Consider the following 21,533-nt stretch of genomic DNA (forward strand, 5'->3'; position numbering starts at 1 on the left):
TTATACAAAACTTATCGTTTTGTGGCTTATCACTGAAACAAGTGTCATAATAAAGTGAGTCTATGAGTAACTTGTGGATGGAGATGTGTGAGTGGTGGTGGTGTGGGCTTGCATTTACATTCTGGCTTCATTCACCACATGAACCACCAGCATTGCCATTTTCCCTTGACTTTCCATACAAGTCCACACAAGCTGACACAAATTTGGTTTATTTATTTATTTTATATAAATTTTACATTTTTGTGTGCAAAAGACTTCATCAATATATGATATATGATATAAAAATCATTTAGCATGGAAAAGTCTTTAAAAGATTATCGTGCATAACATTATTTTGAGTTCAATTTAAGTCAACTTAGAGCAACTCGGACTGTGGGATGAAACAGCTGAGGAAACACACACAAGCACACTGAAATTTCAAATTCTGCACAGAAGGTATTTTATAAAAAAAATATTTTTCACAATTATGTAAAACACCACAACCTGTCTGTTCCTTGGAGGATGCAGTCCTGTAAAATATAATGTTTAAGCTAACTGTGTAACTGTAACAAGTGAGGCACATATACATTTCGCTCATAATTAATAAATCATCAAGTCAGCTTTCTGTCTGATGTAATTATTTAATAGGATCGTTCACTACTTTCTTCAGTAAAGAACCTGTGTGTTGGTAAAGCAGCTGGTGGGAAATCCATTTCAACGTTGTTCTTATGTAGATTTGAAATCAGAAGACAAAAACAGAGGGGAAAATACAAGGTTTGACTGAAAGTAATACATATGACAGACTCAGACACAGAAAATATAGAAAGAAGTTGACATTTAAAATCTAAAAATGCAGCACACAGTAATTCAAAGTCAAGTGGTTAACACTCAAATACAGTTTTTCAGAGAAGACAGATTTTCTTTTCTCAAAACTACAGTTACAAAACCCCTGACTCTTGTGGCAACACTTCACATACATCAAAATCGTTGGATCTGTCCTTGATCTGCATTTTACCATGAACACCACAGACTGCTCATTACTGTAAACTGCACAACAACACTGCAAACCAACCAGTTTAACATGCACTAAACTGAATAACCTAGTACAATGTTCTTGTGGAGCATTTAAATAACAAGAAATCATGTTTTAAGCTTATATCAAAGCAGGTTTTCCCTTGACAGAGTTAAGAGTTTTTCCATAAAAAATAAGATACTTCGTTTGTTGAGAGGTTTTGCAGTTTTTTTCTTTCTTTTTACAGTCATAATCTTTTCCAGATTAAACAGGAAAAGATTATGTGAAGATGATAATAAACCCAAAGCAGGAGAACACTTTAATACTCGAGTAAGTAAGTTAGTTATAGTAAGTTAGTAAATAGTTATAAGTAAGTTACCAGAGAAAGGCCAGAACCCAGTCTCCCATGACAGAGAACCCAAGCAAACTGAGGCTTTAAATACATGAAAAAGACAGTCAGGGAGAATGGAAACATAAATGTACCAAGACATAGCTGAACTCAATCTAGAGAACAAGTCACAGGGAAGTAAAACTAAAGACAAAGCACAAGAGACAAAGAACTCAAAAAATAAAACATGAAGTAACTAAACAAACAAAAAGAATCAGCAAAACAGAGAAACACAGAAGAAGTGTTTCACGCAAAATTTTTTTTTTTTACTAATGTCAAGTAAAACAAAGACATAAATACCAAATTATAAGACTACATAATTCAAAAATATGACTCTAAAACAGAACTCGGAATGCTAGAATAATCTTAAAATAAAATAAGGAAACCCAGTCAAATAGTAATCAAAACTCAACAATACCAAATATTAACGGCTCAAAAATGAACTGACAAAATCCACAGACTATGACAGTAAAAGCTGTCATGCATAAAGTTATGATCTGAACAACAGTCTGTGTAGCAAAAATACAGCTCAATAAGTCGAACGGTGGTTCATGGTTTTACCTTTACATTGTTACGCATCACTAGATCAGATAAGAAATGCAAATTTTATTGCACGGAAGTACAAAAGTAGTCCTATTAACAAGCTTTTATAGTTTTTTTTTTTTTTCATTTTTTAAAATTGATTCATAAATCGTCATTAAGATGCTTCCTGTGAAGAGTAACTACTAGTAACTGGGTTTCAGGTGGTCAACAACCAAAGAAACTTTAGCTGAGAACACACTTCTTATATACATCAAGTAAAACTTTTAGTTGTCTCCTTTACAGCAATATTTGTAAATATTTATGTTTGCATATTTTCTCCACATCTTTCACACAGTTTACACCCTATTTTCTCTGTCCCTTAGTATTTGCGACATCACCCAGCCTGGCGGCCGATGTTCAGCTACATCTGGTGCAGTGCTGTCGAATCTGCATCTTATATGCATGAAACAAACCAGAATCAAATCCAGAAAAGGGCCGAGAAGCAACAAAGTCAAAAGTTTATCAATGATAACTTGAAAGCAAGGTTGAGCCAAAAATACTCCAATAGAACAGATGACACCAGGAAGGATCATCAGAAAATAATTAAAGAAGAACAAAAGGAAAATTCGTACAATTCTTTGTTTTTCCTCAGTGGGCACTAAGGTGTCAGCAGCCAAGGCGTGGAAGGTCCATACTAAAAACAGGATGAACAGGAGAGCTGGAAGGAGGGCAAAAATATAGAGGATAAAAAACTTCTTGAAGACTACTATAGGAACTACAGTTACAATACAAAAGATCCAAATCAAGAGAGAAACCAGCATGGATCCCTGAGTTTGTTTGCTGCACTTCAACTTTGGGCAGGTGATGACAAAACACCTGCAACACAAGAGAGATATCACAATAGTATGTTATTCTGTATGAGGATAGAGAATACAATGTCATGGAAGAACACACAAAGACAGACATTCACCTTTCAATAGCAATGTATGTCTTGAAATACCAACTAGCCATCAAACCAGCTATGCAAATACTGTCATCTTGGTCAATTACAGGTTCTTTGTTCAACTGCCAGGAGAACATTATGCTGATGTGGGCGAGATTGGCAATGAGGAGGTTAGTGAAATAGATCACATGCTCCTTTTTCACCTGCAGGAAAGATTTGTTAAAGTCAAATTTCTGCAGTAATAAACACAAATTGCAGAATTAAACATTGAAATGTTTACATCAGATGATGCATGAACAAGGAGATTGATTTGATTTTGCTTTCTCTGCTGTTATTGCATTAAGCATCAAGCAAGTATTTACAAAAAAGAATTTAGACTCATAAAAACATTTTTTGAAAGATGAAAAACTAAGTGTTACAAAAGTGTACAATATAATTAATAATCAATACAGAACTGAATGTTTTAACAAGTGTGAGAAAGAAAAAGAAAGTAGTAAGTGTAACTATTTACATACCAAGCAACACAACCAACAGATGACCAGTAAGGTCAAAGGAAGGCAGAACATGAAGTTAGTCCATATGATAAAACCAGAAAAATTCATCGCTTGCTGACTTTCGGTGTGAAACTGCTGTGAAAGATCCTTCATTCCTTTTCAGGAAAGAACCTGTTGTGTGGAATAGCAAGTTGTGCAACAGTGAGACTGTGGAATATTAACCAAATGATATTCATAAGAAATTATGGATAAAAAAACAGAGAATAAGCCAAATCTGTTTAACTAAAAACAAAAAAGAAAACAGCTGAATTTGTCATGCATTCCAGAGTTCTGGACCCAAATTCGAAAGCCAAGAAAAACACTGCAAGAATAGCCAAAATCCAAACCTGACCAGCTCAGACATGCAGGAAAATATAAAAGAAACTGAGACAAAAGACTGAGTTGAAGACAGAACAACATACAAGCAGAAACGCAATCTGGGGAAATGGACATGGCCGGGAAAAAAACAGGACACAGGTACAGACAACCCAGACAAAGTCCCAGGTGGGGAAATAAAAGTAAACACAAGACACTAACTACCAACAACTAACTACCAAAATAAAACAGGAAGTGAGAATCTCAATCAAATGTGAAAATGTAGACACGGAAATGAACTTAACACAGGGTAGTCGACACAAGCGCATCAGGCAGGAGATACTGAGGAAACGAATTAAACTCTAAAGCTAAAAACTTGTTTTCCCCAGCCAAGATCGAAACAGAATTTTCCTTCACAAGTTGTTTTAACAAATGAAAAAAATAGTGCCAGTGATTCTACTCCAACCAGATCACACTCGATTGATCCATAAATATTTAATCAACAGCACATTAAACCCTCTCGTGTAACTATAGCTATAATTGTATAGTTTAGATGTTTAGTAGCAAAAAACATCTCTGTAGTAAAAAAAAGGAAAAGTATGTAGATGTATCTAATTAATTGGTAACTGATTTTGTTGTATAAGCTGTTGTATATGTTTAATTTAGCCCTGTATAAGGAATCCCACAAAAATAAATTGTCTTCAGGTCCGTTAGTTAACCTGAGTATGAGATCGAGTTATACGTCACTAGCAACCGCATTTCCATCGAGTTTCCATTTGAGCAGCTTTTGTACTGTTAATGTTGAAACAGTGCAAGCACAAAGGATAAAGACAGAAAAAGCTTCTAGATCTTAAAATCTGGCCTGACTAACTACTCAACTAAAGATAATATGAATAAGTGTAAACATCAACCTTACTGGCTTCAGGACGACTTCCTGCTCAGCTTGTTTAGTGATTCAGTGATGTGACGCTGAAGTTTAGCTTCAGAGTGAAGCAGAACAGAGCGCAGAAATGTGGTTTATATACCTCACCCCACCCACTGATGGGTACACACACACACACACACACGCACACACACACACACACACACACACACACACACACACACACACTGTGGAGACTATTGTGAGCCAATTTGCAAGCGTCTATTCTCATATTCTACATTGTTTTAGTTTTAAAATTCCACTTCAAGTATCTGACAAAGTTTAGAGACTCTAGTCACACTTGAGCAGGCCTCTCTCTGCCAGCATAACACAAAACAATTACTTGACAATGTTGATTTATTTTGTCGGTACAAACTGTCTGACAACTGAATCTGTGAAATTACTGAAACACTTTGTATTTTTGCTGACAGCCTGGATGTGAATAAATAATTTTTAAAATTCTCAAAGTTTACACGTAGCGTACGCCACAACTTCATAGGATTACAAATTGACCCATATTCATTTCCTTTGCATAGGTTGTCTCTGCAGTAGAGATGCTTTAGAATGAGATGGTAAGCTGATTTAGTGCATCAATAAGGATCTCACATTTTTTGATTTAGGTTTTGAAGAAAACTCAGTAAACGTAGCATAGCTGCCACATGACATAGACAACTGTGTGTGCATGTGGCATGGGATATGCACATATGATCCGAGACAGCTTTCCTGGTTAATAGTCCATAGTCTCATAGTTTTAAGCCTCCGTGAAAATACTGACCCTTGACCTCTAGTGTTATATTCACATTTGTTCAGCACAGACACAGTAATGGGATGGTGGTGGCTTAAATGTAAGTGTTGTCCTGTGACAGGTCCTGCAAGAAGAGTTTTCTCAGATTATTGTCAGGCGCAAACTGCCAATTCACCACAATTATTCCTGCAATCAGGAAGTGAAAATAAAAAGAGAAGTTAGAGGGACCAAAAGGACAGATCACACTTTATTTATTCGAAATTGACAGACATTTATTTATTTGCCACAGCAAACAAAGCACTTCTGTTCAAAAATAAAACACCCAGATACCCCCCCCCCCCCCCCCCCCCACACACACACACACACACTCCCCTCAAAACAAGTCGTTTTAGTTCTTCAGTTTTGGATGTTTTTTGTTTGTTTGTTTATTTGGTAATACACATTTGTTAATCTATCATTTGTTTTCCTTCTATTTTTTCACTTTAACATAACAGGTAGAGAAAGTGTCAAGGTGAAGTCACTGAGATGACTTAGTGAATGGCTCTGGTTACACTAAGCTGTGACTGTCCAATAAAAGAGGAGAGGACAGGAAGCATGTTGTAATCATTTGCATGATTACAACATGCAAATAATTGAAGTCAGGCGTTCTAATCACTTCCACGGCCACAGGTGTTTAAAATCAAGCATCATAATAATGTGATGGTGTGTTTATTTGTCATGGCTTACCCATATGACTGGGTTTATAGAGTATCTTTCCTACACACACACACACACACACACACACACACACACACACTGCTCCTTTGGGTGTTGGAGCTGTGTTTCTTTCAGCTTGTTTTGTGTTTTGAAACTCTTCATAATTTTTGAATATTACAGTTTGAGTGTGAATTCTGCTGTCAGTGTTCGGGATTGGTTAGATGCTGATAAAGCCACCTGTTTGATGTGGACATATGTAAGTGTAAATGAAGTCAGATAAGAAAAAAGAATATCGTGAGCATTTCCTGAGCTTTTTTTTAATTGCACTTTTAAATGATGTGTATCTGAGAGTGGTAAACTCAACATCTGAGGGAACTACATCAGCACACATCTAAGCTGTAATCTTTTCATGTTCAGTTTTACAGTCTTACACTTCTGGCTTTTTTGTTCTGTTTGTAGTGTTGTTTGATGTTTTCTTGATTCAGTGATTTAAAATCAACTGTATTTATAGTATTTAAAAAGTCGTGAGAAACAAATGATAGGAACCACACACAAAAACATTTGTGGCTGGAACATGAGTCATAGTGTTAGCTGTGATGTCTGCCAGCTTGTAGGTGTTAAAAACAACATTTATTACGTAAGCTGGTGACATTTTATGGTGCTGCGGTTGTTACATATACCAAACTTTCTAATCTGGCTTTTTCCACTTCTGTTGAACTCTTTTTAATTTCTTGTCTTAAATATTTTTTTGTTTTTTAGCGTTGCTTTAACAGCCCTTTGTGTTCCACGCAAAGTGACAAAAGTTTAGCATTTGGAGCAAAGCTCAGGTCATCACTCTGAATATAAATATAAATGATAACACTTCCAGATTTTTTTTAACCTTATTTGTGAAAGTGTTTACAGGTATAAATAGAGCAGGAATACAATCAGTGACTGTTGAAATAAAAGTATATCTTTCAAAGATTTTATTTGGACATATTCTATGTTTTGCGGTTTTAGTACCTGGCCATTTTTAACCAGAGATGTTGGAGATCTTGTCAAGATTGATGAAATTATTAACACACAAAAGTGCCATTAGGTTTTCAAATAAAACTTCTGACTGGCAACAGTTTCATTTTTCAGCAATACAATGATCCCAAACAATTCATCTTTTGGCTTCATGTGACATATTCAATATTCAAATACAAAAACAAAATAAAATAAGTGTAGGGAAAACCTTTTTATTTTTCTTGTTTCAGAGAAGAGTGTTTTTTTCTTGTCCTAAAATTAGCACTTGCAGTATTACACGTATATGCAAGACAAACATTACCCATTTCACACAATAAATAGCAAAACCTTTCAGCCATCTAAGGTAAGCAAAGTGAGAAAAACTGTGTACAGATGACAGAAAAGGTGAATATTTCTTTTATTACTGCAGTGTGAAGCTATTCAGCCAAACTGATAAAACACTTAAAATTAACTCCTGCTGAGGTCTTCTTACTTTCACTTTCACTTTAATGCTCCTCATGCTTTCATACTATTGTATATAGGTTTAATTGTTATATATTTTCCCTGAAGTGTCCTTTTTTCTTTTTCTTTTTCTTATTTCTTCTATTATACAAATTTCAGAGAGAAAGGAAATGAGTCTCTCACTTTACATATTTTTATAAATTGGTACTTTTAGAATCCAATAGATGGAGGAAATTTTAAAATAATAAAAAAAAATGTGTTACAAAAAGAAAATAGAGCAAAAACTCAGCTTTTTTTGTGTGTTTTCTAAAGATTTTTATCTTGAAAAGAAAAAAAGAAATACTTTGTTACTTTTGTTGTGATAAATAAAAAAACATGTCTTTCTGTAAACCAGTGTTTTGTGTTTTTCTTGACATGTTTTTCTCCATCTTATTTTACTGTCCTGGTTATAAAAATAATTGTGATAAATTGGTATCACTTTTCTGTGAGAATAACCTGAGCGCACGTCTCCAGTTGAGCGTTTTGTAAATGAGCTTTAACGTGACTGTTCCGAACTTCTTTCAGTTTTTTTTAAAGAGCTGCACGGTTTTGAAAATGCAATGCTTCGATTGCAGAAAGTGCAGGCACGAGAAGCAAACCCACAAAGATCTGGGGTTTGCGTCAACCTGCAAATTTCCAGAGTGCAGCTCTCTCTTCAGAGGCCTTCTGTGTTCTACACTTTTTTGCATCCTTGAGATCTTTGTTTTTGTTGAAGTGAAGCACGGAGAGGAAGGAAGATTTTTGCCTTCAATAGCTGAACTAAAAGACACAAAATCTGCTCAAAATTAAGGTAAGAGCTCAAGCATTTTCAAATTTAGTTTCATTGGTTTCTTTTTGTTTTATCTTGTAAAATGGATTTAATGTGGCTGTCCTTTCTTTACAAGCTTACTGGCAGAGGCAGCAGTTTAAGAGCAAATACAGACTGAGTAGTATTTCAGAACGAGCTGCATAAAGGAGTCCAAGTTAAAAGCATTTAAACAAATAATAAGAAAAAAAAAGTGTCAAATTTTGTTTCCAAGCCTTTGATGTGTACAATCACATTAATTTATGATGTTAAAGACATAAATTCACTCATTTTTACATGTGAATGTATTTATTGAGATTAAATACAACAATATGAATGACAGAATTGAGAATCAGAATTTAGTTTTGGTCTCAGTGTGTTGATTACTGTAATTTGGAGTAATTGATTAACTTAGTTTTAAGCAAAAAAATCTTAAATGTTAAGTATTCAATATGACACAAATTAATTGGATTTAAAAAAAAAAAACCCATCTCAATTAAAGAAAATTAGTGAAACTGTGTATAAAGAAATTTCCATGATGTGGTCAGTTCAGTGCAGACAAATTTCTATTTATCTTCTTAAAAACATCTCATTTCTGATGAGCAGATAAAGTTACAGCAGCTTTACAGGAAACACCTTCACGTGAGCTGTTGGTTAGATTAAATTAAAGAGCCACAGGAAATGTTTGACTTTCTCAGTGAGACTCTTTTTCACTTTTTAAGTGTAGCGCCTGGTTTTATTATTTTTAACATTCGACACAGAGAGAGGACGGAAACAGAGCGAGGGCTTGGTGGTTTCTCTGTAAAGTGTTCATGTGAAGAAGAATCTCTCTGTGGCTGTGTATAAAATGAAAGTGTTCACTTTTAATTAGTTTTCTTGTTATGATTTCATGTTAACAGTAATGTTCATTTGTGTTTTATTTTAAACCCTCAGGTCGACTTTCAGAATGAAGGTGATCGTGTTGTTTGTGTTTGGTGAGTGAATATACTTGTGAAGTGAATATTGTAAATAATCCTTTAAAACACTGCACACACATGTTGTAGATGGTGTGTGACCTCATGTTTAATGTAATTAAAAAATCATGTATAAAATTGTTTTTAGTGATCTCAGGTTCTTTAATGTCACTACAAGTTTATGACAACATAAAGAGAATATGACTGGTTTTGTCTCCATGTAAAGATGTTTCTTATATCCTCCTTTAAGGACACATTAATACAAGATGAGTATTTATTTAATTCATTTGCCTTCTTTTCAGTGCTGGGTGCACTCTCTGCAGCAGGGGAAGTTTTCTTTGCAAATGTTGGGGGGAAAGTCACATTGAACTGTGGGGTCAGCAGCTACAGACACACTCTGCAGTGGTATCATGGATATGACCTTCTTCATACAGTTTATCAGAGAGGCTACACGCGCAGAGGTACTTGATTATCTTGAAATACTTAATAGTTAACATCAATATGTGATGATTACATTATATTAAAACATATTTTTATTTTCTGTGTTAGGCAGTGTTGATCTTGCATGGAGGTCAGTCATGAGACAGACGAATCTGGAAATCTCCAGTGTGAAAGAAACAGATGCTGGAGAGTTCACATGTTCGGCAGATGGGACATATCATGAACATTCACTTTTTGTGGTCTCAGGTAAACAGCAGACCCTGGAAAATATACAGCTACAAATAAATGTTCACATTTAATGGAACAGTGAGGGGTTTAACATATTAGGACTGTTATGGTTTTGTTTTCAGGATCCTTCCACATTACACTGATAATCAGATTAATAAAAACACCACTGCTGTGAAATGAGGGGAATTTTTTTAAATGTGACTAATAGTTCTGTTACTATATGAGCTTTAACATAAAATGGTCCTTATTTTCTGTTGTATTTGTTTTCAGTAAACTGCTGCTTAGAGAAAAGCCTATGGTGTGTTTCTATGTGGCAGTGTTGTCTGTATAACCAAATGATGAGAGAGTAACCAACAAACCTTACAGTCTGGCCTTCAATTGTTTGAAATGCAAAAATAAGAATCTGTTTCTGATAAATAAATAGTCCAAGCCTGATCCTATCTTTCACCAACTACATCCTGTGGTCCTGCTACAGTTAAATGTTTGGTGGTTTTATATCCATAAAATTCTGACAAGTGTATGAAATGGTTATTTGTCTATTAATATGCAGTGTAATATGTTTTGTTTTTTCTTAAGTCTTTCTCTCATGTTATAAAGCTGTGCCATGTGTCTAATGACTCCCCTTTCTCTCTCTGATTCTCACTGTATCCTCACCTCCGTCCTTCTCAGTTTCGGTCTCTGTGACTCCCTCTGCTGTTCTCAAGCTGTGTGACGAGGCAACGCTCCAGTGTGAGGTGAAACATCTGCCCCAAGGTTGTGAAGTGAAGTGGAAGAGCCCAAATGCTGATTCACCTGAATGGCCATCAACAGTTCAACTCAAACCTGTAACAAGCTCACATAATGGGACCTGGGAGTGTATCATCACCTGTGATGGCAAACAACTGAGTAAGAGTATTACTATAAAGGGTAATACACGGGTGCATGGAATGAAGGCCCATGTGTGCATATGTGGTCAAAAGTAACATAAAGATGTGTGTTTTTGTTCTTCAGAGCCTCCAACTTCAACAACTCCACCAACCACCCTGAAGAACATCACATTATTTGTAACGAGTGTTCAGGGAACAACATGTACAACATGTATAACATGTACAACATGTGCGTCCGGCTTTTGAAAATGTCTGCAAATTTGATCAAAATGATGCTTTGCTGAATGTGTAACTCATTCTTGTCTTTCTCATTTTGTCCAATGATCTGTGTTGCATTCAGGTACTGCCAACGATTGCCCACTGGGACTCTCCTGTTGGATGTGGATTGCAATCGGAGTCTGCTGCCAGTTTGGGATGCTCCTGATTGTTTGTGTCACTGTCTTGTGTAAGTGCATGAGTAGAAGGATGGTATGTGAGGAAAGGCGTCCATCAAATGTTTATGTATAGTGTTGATAGCTGTGGTTACAGATTATGTTGGTCTAACCTCTTCGCCGAATGTGTAACTGATCAGATTCATAGTTTCACTACACCAAGCTCTTACAAAGTCCCGGACATTTCACAACTGGCAAAAGTCTAATTGAGTGTCTCGGATTATCTATTACACTCTTCAGTAAATCAGTAGATGTACAGATGAAGTATTTGTTTTGTTTCCTGGGCTTTGCTGAGTAAAACCGAGAACCACCTGAAATCTCTCAGACATCTGTTCAGGCTTTTCTCCCGAATTACACTTTATGGCCAAAAGTATTTATTCATCTGCCTCCAAACCGAGTGACATCCCATTTTTAATCCATAGGATTTAATATAATGTAGGCCCAACTTTTTCAGTTATAACAGCTTCAATTCTTCTAGGAAGGCTTTCCACAAAGTTTTGGAGTGTGTTTATGGGAATTTCTTGATGCATTCTCAATCATCCAGGAAAGTAAATCTCCAGAAGTTGAATCTGTTCATCTGGACGTAGCGTTTTGTGGGAGAAACGTTTCGTCACTCATCCAAGTGACTTCTTCAGTCTCATCTGACTGCAGGTTTCCCCAAACCTTATAAACAGTACATTTGCATAATGACTGAAACCAGCCCACTGAAGGAACAATGGGCTGTGAGGTCAGTTCCTTAATCATAATTAGCTGGAAATTCTTGACTGTTCTTCCAGAAGCACAGTTGTGAGATCAAACACTGCAATGAGAAGGCCTGGTTTGCAGTCTCCGCTCTAATTCATCCCAAAGGTGTTCTGTTCAAAAGTTCTTCCACACCACAGTCGCTCATCCATGTCTTTATAGACCTTGCTTTGTGCTGTCTTGTAGAGTCATGTTGGAACAGGAAGAGGCCATCCTCAAACTGTTCCCACAAAGTTGGCAGCATAAAGTTGTCCAAAATGTCTTGTTATGCTGAATCAGTAAGAGTTCCTCTTGCTGGAGCGACCAAGCTCAACTCCTGAACAACAACCCCACACAATAACCCCCCCTCCACCAAACTTTACACTTGGCACAATGCAGTCAGACAAGTACCGTTCCCCTGGCAACCTTTAAACCAGACTCATCCACTGGATTGCCAGATGGAGAAGTATGATATGTCACTCCACAAATCATGTATCCATTGCTCAAGAGTCCAGTGGTGGCATGCTTTAAACCACTGCATGTGATGTTTTGCATTGTGTTTGTTGATGTGAGCCTTCGATGCAGCTGCTTGGTTGTGTAAAACCCATCCCCTGAAGCTCCCTGTGCACTGTTCTTGAGCTAATCTTAAGGCCTGAAGTTTGGAGGTCTGTTGCGATTGACTGTGCAGAAAGTTGGACACCTCTGCACACTATGAAGCTCGTCCTCCGCTGACCCTACCCTGTGATTTTACACGACCTATCACTTTATAGCTGCATTGCTGTCGTTCCCGATCACTTCCACTTTGTTATAATACCACTAACAGCTGATTGTAGAATATTTAGTAACAACAACATTTCACAACTGGATTTGTTGCAAGGTGGCATCCTATCATGGCACCACACTGGAATTCAATGAGCTCCTGAAAGCGACTTGTTGTTTCACAAAAGTTTGTAGAAGAGGTCTGAAAGCCAACGTGGCTTATTTTATACACCTGTGGCCAGAGAAGTGACTAGAACACCTGAATTTGATGATTTGAATGAGTGAGGGATTGCTTTTAGCATAATGTGTATGTCACAAAAAACTCCTTCAGGGAACAAGTCCCAAACATTAGAGCAACTTTGTTGTTGCTTCACTCTTTATGCTAACTCTGACTGTTGATTTCCACTGCCATCAGTAGTCACCTTCAGTCCCCTCCTCTGTCTTTGGACGATTGCAGCTCGCTGTCATCACTTCAGCCTCCTCGACCTGTTAGAGTGAAGAGATAGGAAAAAAAAGAATAACAACTGATGTGTTTTACAGAAAGAAAGCAAAGCACCAAAACAATTTATTTTCCTTTGCTTTGGAGATTCATGTTTTGTTTTATTTTACTTAAAAAAAAAAAAAAAAAAAACTTCTGTTGTGATAAATAAATGTCTTTCTGTCAAGCTGTGTGCTCTTTCAAGTTTTTGTTTCTGATATTTTTTTTCTAGTTTTTGTTCTATAGGTTGTCAAAAACAGTGGATAATCTTAATCTTAATTGGTCAGCTAAATAGCTTTTAGGGTTGAGCACATAAGCGCACACTCCTGCCATTCTAATCTTGTATTTGTGAGGGGCAGCCAATCAGAAGAAAGTTTTCTCAAGGTGGGTAAAGCTATCTATTAGATAAATATTAACTAAATATTAGATAGTATTAGACAAATAAGGCTCACCTGTCAATCAAAGTGGTCAGCTGGTGTGTTTTGGAGAAGTTTTAATGGATTGTGTGACTAATATTCTGATATCTAATAACCATCCCAGAGGTTTGTGCTACAGTTCAGGTGAGTGAAATTCAAGTGTTTTATTAGTTTATTACTTTGAGCATATAGAGCTCAAACACATATCAGTAAGTATGTGTCTTATGTGCGTCATACTGTACAGTTTTATGGATGCAGCTTTTTAACCAAGAAAGCAGAGAACCAACTGACCACCCTGAATGTGGTCTAAAAATGATGATATTTGCCTATGTTAACACCTGGGGGAGGCTAATGTGGCTTTAGAATATGGATTTCACAACCATTGTGACATCCATCCAAGAGAAATGCAGTGCAAGAGAGGGATGAGGACCAAAATGCAGCACACGAGATTTTTACTAGTAAATCGCACGGCCCTAAACCATTTACGTTTTTATGAAAGATTAAATTAGAAATATAGAATCTTAAATGATGCTGAGGTGAAATCAGGTTTACAACAGTAGTCTTTACTCAAAAACTTTTACATAATATATTTATTAAATGTATGGTACAAAACTTAAAAACAAGGCATTTTCCCACAGAAACAAATAGATTAGTTAATAAGAAACCTACAAGTTTATTATATGTGCTTCCTCCTTCCTTTACTTATAATGTAGGACAGATGATAAATGCATTAAAATAAAATGAGATAACTTTTGAGGTGCTTCATCAGGGGCCACAATACTCCACATCTGCTCTGAGCAGAGATCAATATCATAGCTGCTGATGTGTAAATCTGTCAAAGAAGTGAAAGTTTGAAGGATTTATATCTATCCATCACCAACATAGCTGAAAGAAAAAGGTTTGTTTCATGTTTGAATAAGAAAATGGATGAGTTTCTACTAATGAGTCCTGCTTTAACTTTTATTATGACATCTGTAACTGAGTTTGTCAGGGTGCATGGCAAGAACGGGACCCAAATGCAGGACCTTCCAGTCTGAGATAGTGTGTTTATTTATAGTGGCAATTAGTGAGCAATGTGCAACAGTTTCAATAACGTGATTCCCAAGTCCTGCTCCATGCTCGTGTTCCTGTGACAGACAAACAACTCCAACACTCGATGTCACAGTCGCTCCACTCTCCTTAACCTGGTAAGACAAGAGGGGAAGATCAGTGATGAAATGCTGAACACAATATTTGAACACAAAAGAATAAAACTGAGTTTAACTCTTTAAATCAGCTCATTTACCTTCATTTTCTTTTATATTGAAAACAAATAGTTTCTTACTTCTGCTGTGATGAATAAATATTAGTCTTTTTTCAAACTCTTATGTTCTTAGTCGTATAAAGCGCTTTGAGTGCTCAGACAGAGTAGAAAAGCGCTATATAAGAACCAGTCCATTTACCATTCTTTCTGTTTTTCCTGTTATGACTTACAGACATGAGTAGCAAACCCACAAAGATCTGGGGTTTGCTACTCATGTCTCAATTAAGGAAAATTAGTGAAACTGTGTATAAAGAAATTTCAATGATGGAGTCAGTTCAGTGGAGACAAATTTCTATTTTTCTTCTTAAAGACTTCTCATTTCTGATGAGCAGCCAGATAAAGTTACATAAAACTCTGTGTTCTTTCTATTCTTCCTATTATGACTTCCCTGTTTAGTTCCAAGTTATTTTCATTTCTCTGTTACAGGAATCATTGTGGATCCATGAGCATAATCCTACTGAGCGTGTGCAGTTGAGCCTTTTTTAAGACACTGTGCAGAACTTTCTTCAGCTTTTTGTAAGAACTGCACTGAGTAGAAAATGCCAGGCCTAGATTGCAGTAAAGTGCAGACCTGAGTAGCAAACCCACAAAGATCTGGGGTTTGCGGAGGCCTACAACTTTCCAGAGTGCAGCTCTCTCTTCAGATGTCTTCCGCCTTCTACACTTTTGCATCCTTGAGCTCTTGTTTTCAGTGAAGTGAAGCACGGAGAGGATGAAGAAAGATTTTAGCTTCAATAACTGAACTAAAAGACACAGAATCTGTTCAAAATTAAGGTAAGAGCTCAACCTACATTTTAAAATTTGGTTTTATATTCAAAATAAATACAAAGGATTTAACATGACCATCCTAGAAGCTTTCTGTTTGCTCCGTAATGGAGTTCAAACTTACTGCAGTTTAAGAGCAAGTACAGAGGAAAGTGTTTCAGAAATTGTATGTACGGAGTCAAAGTTAAAACTGATTTAATTTGTCAATTGGGACTCACAGATTTTAGTTTGAAACTCCAATGAAAGCACCATTTTGGTGGCAGCAAATTCTTAATAAGTGTTAATATTCATTTTGACGCTATTTAATTGGACGTATAATGATCTCAGTTGAGCTGTTTTTTTAGGAGAATTTATTTAAGTCGGTCCAGAGGAAATAAATTTCTATTTTTCTTCTTAAAAACGTCTCATTTCTGATGAGCAGTCAGGTAAAGTTACAGCAGCTTTACAGGAAACACCTTCACATGAGCTGTTGGTTAGTGTAAGGAAGAGGACTCCCTTACTACATTTATTTGTATTATATTATCTGTATAGCACTTTAGAGCACACCTTTCACTTTATTGAAAGCACCTTATCAAGCACTTTATTTAGCATTGCACTTTAAGCATGGATTTGCACAGTAAAACATTTGCACACAAGAAGTTTAAATATTTATTGATTATTTATTGGGAATTTTAAAATCAGTTGGTAGCCTTGATTCAGATCCTGCACAGCTGCTCCTCATCAAGGAATGTGGTGGTTGTCTGTCAGGAGAGAAGAATGGTGATTGAGATTGTGATTAAGGTTTACCAGTAAGGAAAACTAATGCAAATGTGTGTGTGAAATCTAGGAAGAAAAGTGGCACAAATAAGTGTTTGTAAGATAATGATTACTCACCTTTCTTGCCTGTGTCCTTTTCAGGGAAATGTTTCCCCGGGGGTCCAGACACCATTTAAAGGTTCCGGGAGAGACCATTGGTAAAGAGAGTGTGGTGAATCTTTTTGTGCTTGGGTTTCTGGGTTTTTATAATATTGGGTTTGGTGTAACATTAAAGTGTGAACTATTTATTAATATGAAAATGTGAAATGTATTTACGTATTTATTTATTCTAATTGATATATTGTATACTGTGGTGGAAGGTTGGGATTTAAGAATTTACGTAAGAGTGGAATAATGGTTTGGTCTGTGACAGCTGGACATATTTAAGGCTGCTGGTTGTCATTAGAGGAGGATATATTGTGCTGTGAAGAAGCTCGACAAGTGAATTGTTGTAAGGAGAGCTGTATGGCAAATAAATACTTTTGTTCCACTGCACTTGCCTTCGTCCCTCTCACTGTGTTTCCAGCCGCTAAGGGCTGCCCTATTACAGTTAGATTAAATTAAAGAGCCACAAGAAATGTTTCACTTTCTCAGTGACACTCTTTTTCACTTTTTAAGTCAAACACTGAGTTTTATTGTTTTTAACATTCGACACAGAGAGAGGACGGAAACAGAGCGAGGGCTTGGTGGTTTCTCTGTAAAGTGTTCATGTGAAGAAGAATCTCTCTGTGGCTGTGTATAAAATGAAAGTGTTCACTTTTAATTAGTTTTCTTGTTATGATTTCATGTTAACAGTAATGTTCATTTGTGTTTTATTTTAAACCCTCAGGTCGACTTTCAGAATGAAGGTGATTGTGTTGTGTGTGTTTGGTGAGTGAATATACTTGTGAAGTGAATATTGTAAATAATCCTTTAAAACACTGCACACACATGTTGTAGATGGTGTGTGACCTAATGTTTAATGTAATTAAAAAATCATGTATAAAATTGTTTTTAGTGATCTCAGGTTCTTTAATGTCACTACAAGTTTATGACAACATAAAGAGAATATGACTGGTTTTGTCTCCATGTAAAGATGTTTCTTATATCCTCCTTTAAGGACACATTAATACAAGATGAGTATTTATTTAATTCATTTGCCTTCTTTTCAGTGCTGGGTGCACTCTCTGCAGCAGGGGAAGTTTTCTTTGCAAATGTTGGGGGGAAAGTCACATTGAACTGTGGGGTCAGCAGCTACAGACACACTCTGACGTGGCATCATGGAATTGACTTTCTTCATACTGCTGATCAGAGAGGCTTCATGCGCAGAGGTACTTGAGTATCTCAGAATACTTAACAGTAAACATCAATATGTGATGATTACATTATATTAAAACATATTTTTATTTTCTGTGTTAGGCAGTATTGATCTTGCATGGAGGTCAGTCATGAGACAGACGAATCTGGAAATCTCCAGTGTGAAAGAAACAGATGCTGGACGGTTCACATGTTCGGCAGATTGGACATTGCATGAACATTCACTTGTTCTGGTCTCAGGTAAACAGCAGACCCTGGAAAATATACAGTTACAAATAAATGTTCACATTTAATGGAACAGTGAGGGGTTTAACATATTAGGACTGTTATGGTTTTGTTTTCAGGATCCTTCCACATTACACTGATAATCAGATTAATAAAAACACCACTGCTGTGAAATGAGGGGACGTTTATCAATGTGACTAATAGTTCTGTTACTATAATGTATGAGCTTTAACATAAAATGGTCCTTATTTTCTGTTGTATTTGCTTTCAGTAAACTGCTGCTTAAAGAAAAGCCTATGGTGTGTTTCTATATGGCAGTCTTGTCTGTATAAGTAAATGATGAGAGAGTAACCAACAAACCTTACAGTCTGGCCTTCAATTGTTTGAAATGCAAAAAATAAGAATCTGTTTCTGATAAATAAATAGTCCAAGCCTGATCCTATCTTTCACCAACTACATCCTGTGGTCCTGCTACAGTTAAAAAAAATTGGTGGTTTTATATCCATAAAATTCTGACAAGTGTATGAAATGGTTATTTGTCTATTAATATGCAGTGTAATAGGTTTTGTTTTTTCTTAAGTCTTTCTCTCATGTTATAAAGCTGTGCCATGTGTCTAATGACTCCCCTTTCTCTCTCTGATTCTCACTGTATCTTCACCTCCGTCCTTCTCAGTTTCGGTCTCTGTGACTCCCTCTGCTGTTATCAAGCTGTGTGACGAGGCAACGCTCCACTGTGAGGTGAAACATCTGCTAAAAGGTTGTGAAGTGAAGTGGAAGAGCCCAACTGCTGATTCACCTGAATGGCCATCAACAGTTCAACTCAAACCTGTAACAAGCTCACATAATGGGACCTGGGAGTGTATCATCACCTGTGATGGCAAACAACTGAGTAAGAGTATTACTATAAAGGGTAATACACGGGTGCATGGAATGAAGGCCCATGTGTGCATATGTGGTCAAAAGTAACATAAAGATGTGTCTTTTTGTTCTTCAGAGCCTCCAACTTCAACAACTCCACCAACCACCCTGAAGAACATCACATTATTTGTAACGAGTGTTCAGGGAACAACATGTGCGTCCGGCTTTTGAAAATGTCTGCAAATTTGATCAAACTGATGCTTTGCTGAATGTGTAACTCATTCTTGTCTTTCTCACTTTGTCCAATGATCTGTGTTGCATTCAGGTACTGCCAACGATTGCCCACTGGGACTCTTCTGTTGGATGTGGATTGCAGTCGGAGTCTGCTGTCAGTTTGGGATTCTCCTGATTGTTTGTGTCACTGTCTTGTGTAAGTGCATGAGTAGAAGGATGGTATGTGAGGAAAGGCGTCCATCAAATGTTTCTGTATAGTGTTGATAGCTGTGGTTACAGATTATGTTGGTCTAACCTCTTCGCTGAATGTGTAACTGATCAGATTCATAGTTTCACTACACCAAGCTCTTACAAAGTCCTGGACACTTCACAACTGGCAAAAGTCTAATTGAGTGTCTCGGATTATCTATTACACTCTTCAGTAAATCAGTAGATGTACAGATGAAGTATTTGTTTTGTTTCCTGGGCTTTGCTGAGTAAAACCGAGAACCACCTGAAATCTCTCAGACATCTGTTCAGGCTTTTCTCCCAAATTACACTTTATGCCCAAAAGTATTTATTCATCTGACTCCAAACCCACATGAACTTAAGTGACATCCCATTGTTAATCCATAGGATTTAATATAATGTAGGCCCAACTTTTTCAGATATAACAGCTTCAATTCTTCTAGGAAGGCTTTCCACAAAGTTTTGGAGTGTGTTTATGGGAATTCTTGACTGTTCTTCCAGAAGCACAGTTGTGAGATCAAACACTGCAATGAGAAGGCCTGGTTTTCAGTCTCCGCTCTAATTCATCCCAAAGGTGTTCTGTTCAAAAGTTCTTCCACACCAGTCGCTCATCCATGTCTTTATAGACCTTGCTTTGTGCTGTCTTGTAGAGTCATGTTGGAACAGGAAGAGGCCATCCTCAAACTGTTCCCACAAAGTTGAGAGCATAAAGTTGTCCAAAATGTCTTGTTATGCTGAAGCAGTAAGAGTTCCTCTTGCTGGAGCGACCAAGCTCAACTCCTGAACAACAACCCCACACAATAATCCCCTCTACACCAAACTTTACACTTGGCACAATGCAGTCAGACAAGTACCGTTCCCCTAGCAACCTTTAAACCAGACTCATCCACTGGATTGCCAGATGGAGAAGTATGATTTGTCACTCCACAAATCATGTATCCATTGCTCAAGAGTCCAGTGGTGGCATGCTTTAAACCACTGCATGTGATGTTTTGCATTGTGTTTGTTGATGTGAGCCTTGGATGCAGCTGCTTGGTTGTGTAAAACCCATCCCCTGAAGCTCCCTGTGTACTGTTCTTGAGCTAATCTTAAGGCCTGAAGTTTGGAGGTCTGTTGCGATTGACTGTGCAGAAAGTTGGAGACCTCTGCACACTATGAAGCTCGTCCTCCGCTGACCCTACCCTGTGATTTAACACGACCTATCACTTTATAGCTGCATTGCTGTCGTTCCCGATCGCTTCCACTTTGTTATAATACCACTAACAGCTGATTGTAGAATATTTAGTAACAACAACATTTCACAACTGGATTTGTTGCAAGGTGGCATCCTATCATGGCACCACACTGGAATTCAATGAGCTCCTGAAAGCGACTCGTTTTTTAACAAAACTTTGTAGAAGAGGTGTGAAAGCCTACGTGGCTTATTTTATACACCTGTGGCCAGAGAAGTGACTAGAACACCTGAATTTGATGATTTGAATGAGTGAGGGATTGCTTTTAGCATAATGTGTATGTCACAAAAAACTCCTTCAGGGAACAAGTCCCAAACATTAGAGCAACTTTGTTGGGTTGCTTCACTCTTTATGCTAACTCTGACTGTTGATTTCCACTGCCATCAGTAGTCACCTTCAGTCCCCTCCTCTGTCTTTGGACGATTGCAGCTTGCTGTCATCGCTTCAGCCTCCTCGACCTGTTAGAGTGAAGAGATAGAAAAAAAAGAATAACAACTGATGTGTTTTACAGAAAGAAAGCAAAGCACCAAAACAATTTATTTTCCTTTGCTTTGGAGATTCATGTTTTGTTTTATTTTACTTCCAAAAAAAAACCCCCCAAAAAAACTTCTGTTGTGATAAATAAATGTCTTTCTGTCAAGCTGTGTGCTCTTTCAAGTTTTTGTTTCTGATATTTTTTTTTCTAGTTTTTGCTCTATAGGTTGTCAAAAACAGTGGATAATCTTAATCTTAATTGGTCAGCTAAATAGCTTTTAGGGTTGAGCACATAAGCGCACACTCCTGCCATTCTAATCTTGTATTTGTGAGGGGCAGCCAATCAGAAGAAAGTTTTCTCAAGGTGGGTAAAGCTATCTATTAGATAAATATTAACTAAATATTAGATAGTATTAGACAAATAAGGCTCACCTGTCAATCAAAGTGGTCAGCTGGTGTGTTTTGGAGAAGTTTTAATGGATTGTGTGACTAATATTCTGATAT

At 36.9% G+C, this 21,533-nt stretch overlaps 2 protein-coding genes and 1 long non-coding RNA gene across 17 annotated transcripts in view; 2 read left to right on the plus strand and 1 right to left on the minus strand.

Annotated features, from left to right (window-relative positions):
* Positions 1-193: 193 nt before the first annotated feature.
* On the minus strand, positions 194-4,678 carry LOC102083123 (uncharacterized). 2 transcript variants are annotated; one of them, XR_001224904.3, is made up of 4 exons: positions 4,609-4,678; positions 3,360-3,509; positions 2,872-3,047; positions 194-2,777 (listed from the first exon to the last, which is right to left on the minus strand). It is a non-coding gene; the product is annotated as an uncharacterized LOC102083123 (long non-coding RNA). The 2 variants fall into 2 exon arrangements; XR_001224905.3 differs by having other exon boundaries at positions 4,604-4,673.
* Positions 4,679-8,125: 3,447 nt separating this feature from the next.
* On the plus strand, positions 8,126-11,672 carry LOC109204207 (uncharacterized). Of its 9 annotated transcripts, none has more exons than XM_025911778.1 (7): positions 8,126-8,333; positions 9,261-9,301; positions 9,583-9,741; positions 9,830-9,967; positions 10,619-10,855; positions 10,940-11,035; positions 11,156-11,672. In XM_025911778.1, exons 2-7 carry the CDS (start codon positions 9,274-9,276, stop codon positions 11,320-11,322), a joined length of 825 nt encoding a protein of 274 aa, XP_025767563.1. In that variant the 5' UTR covers positions 8,126-8,333; positions 9,261-9,273; the 3' UTR covers positions 11,323-11,672. The 9 variants fall into 9 exon arrangements, with proteins under 9 accessions (XP_025767563.1, XP_025767564.1, XP_025767565.1 ...); XM_025911779.1 differs by having other exon boundaries at positions 10,940-11,026; XM_025911780.1 differs by having other exon boundaries at positions 10,940-11,017.
* Positions 11,673-15,361: 3,689 nt separating this feature from the next.
* The window catches only part of LOC109204210 (basement membrane-specific heparan sulfate proteoglycan core protein), a 33,793-nt gene continuing 27,621 nt past the window's right edge, over positions 15,362-21,533 (plus strand). The window contains exons 1-8 of one of the 6 annotated variants that reach the window (XM_025911773.1): positions 15,369-15,696; positions 16,585-16,654; positions 17,312-17,330; positions 17,634-17,792; positions 17,881-18,018; positions 18,677-18,913; positions 18,998-19,075; positions 19,187-19,483. In XM_025911773.1, coding sequence (XP_025767558.1) covers positions 16,589-16,654; positions 17,312-17,330; positions 17,634-17,792; positions 17,881-18,018; positions 18,677-18,913; positions 18,998-19,075; positions 19,187-19,353 — 864 coding nt within the window. In that variant the 5' untranslated portion in view covers positions 15,369-15,696; positions 16,585-16,588 and the 3' untranslated portion in view covers positions 19,354-19,483. Of the gene's footprint in view, positions 15,697-16,584; positions 16,655-17,311; positions 17,331-17,633; positions 17,793-17,880; positions 18,019-18,676; positions 18,914-18,997; positions 19,076-19,186; positions 19,484-21,533 lie in introns of those variants that run through there. The other 5 variants (XM_025911774.1, XM_025911772.1, XM_025911771.1 and 2 more) reach the window with 5 other exon arrangements.

The sequence above is a fragment of the Oreochromis niloticus genome, linkage group LG11, assembly GCF_001858045.2.
Source record: "Oreochromis niloticus isolate F11D_XX linkage group LG11, O_niloticus_UMD_NMBU, whole genome shotgun sequence".
NCBI classification, from domain to species: Eukaryota; Metazoa; Chordata; class Actinopteri; order Cichliformes; family Cichlidae; genus Oreochromis; species Oreochromis niloticus.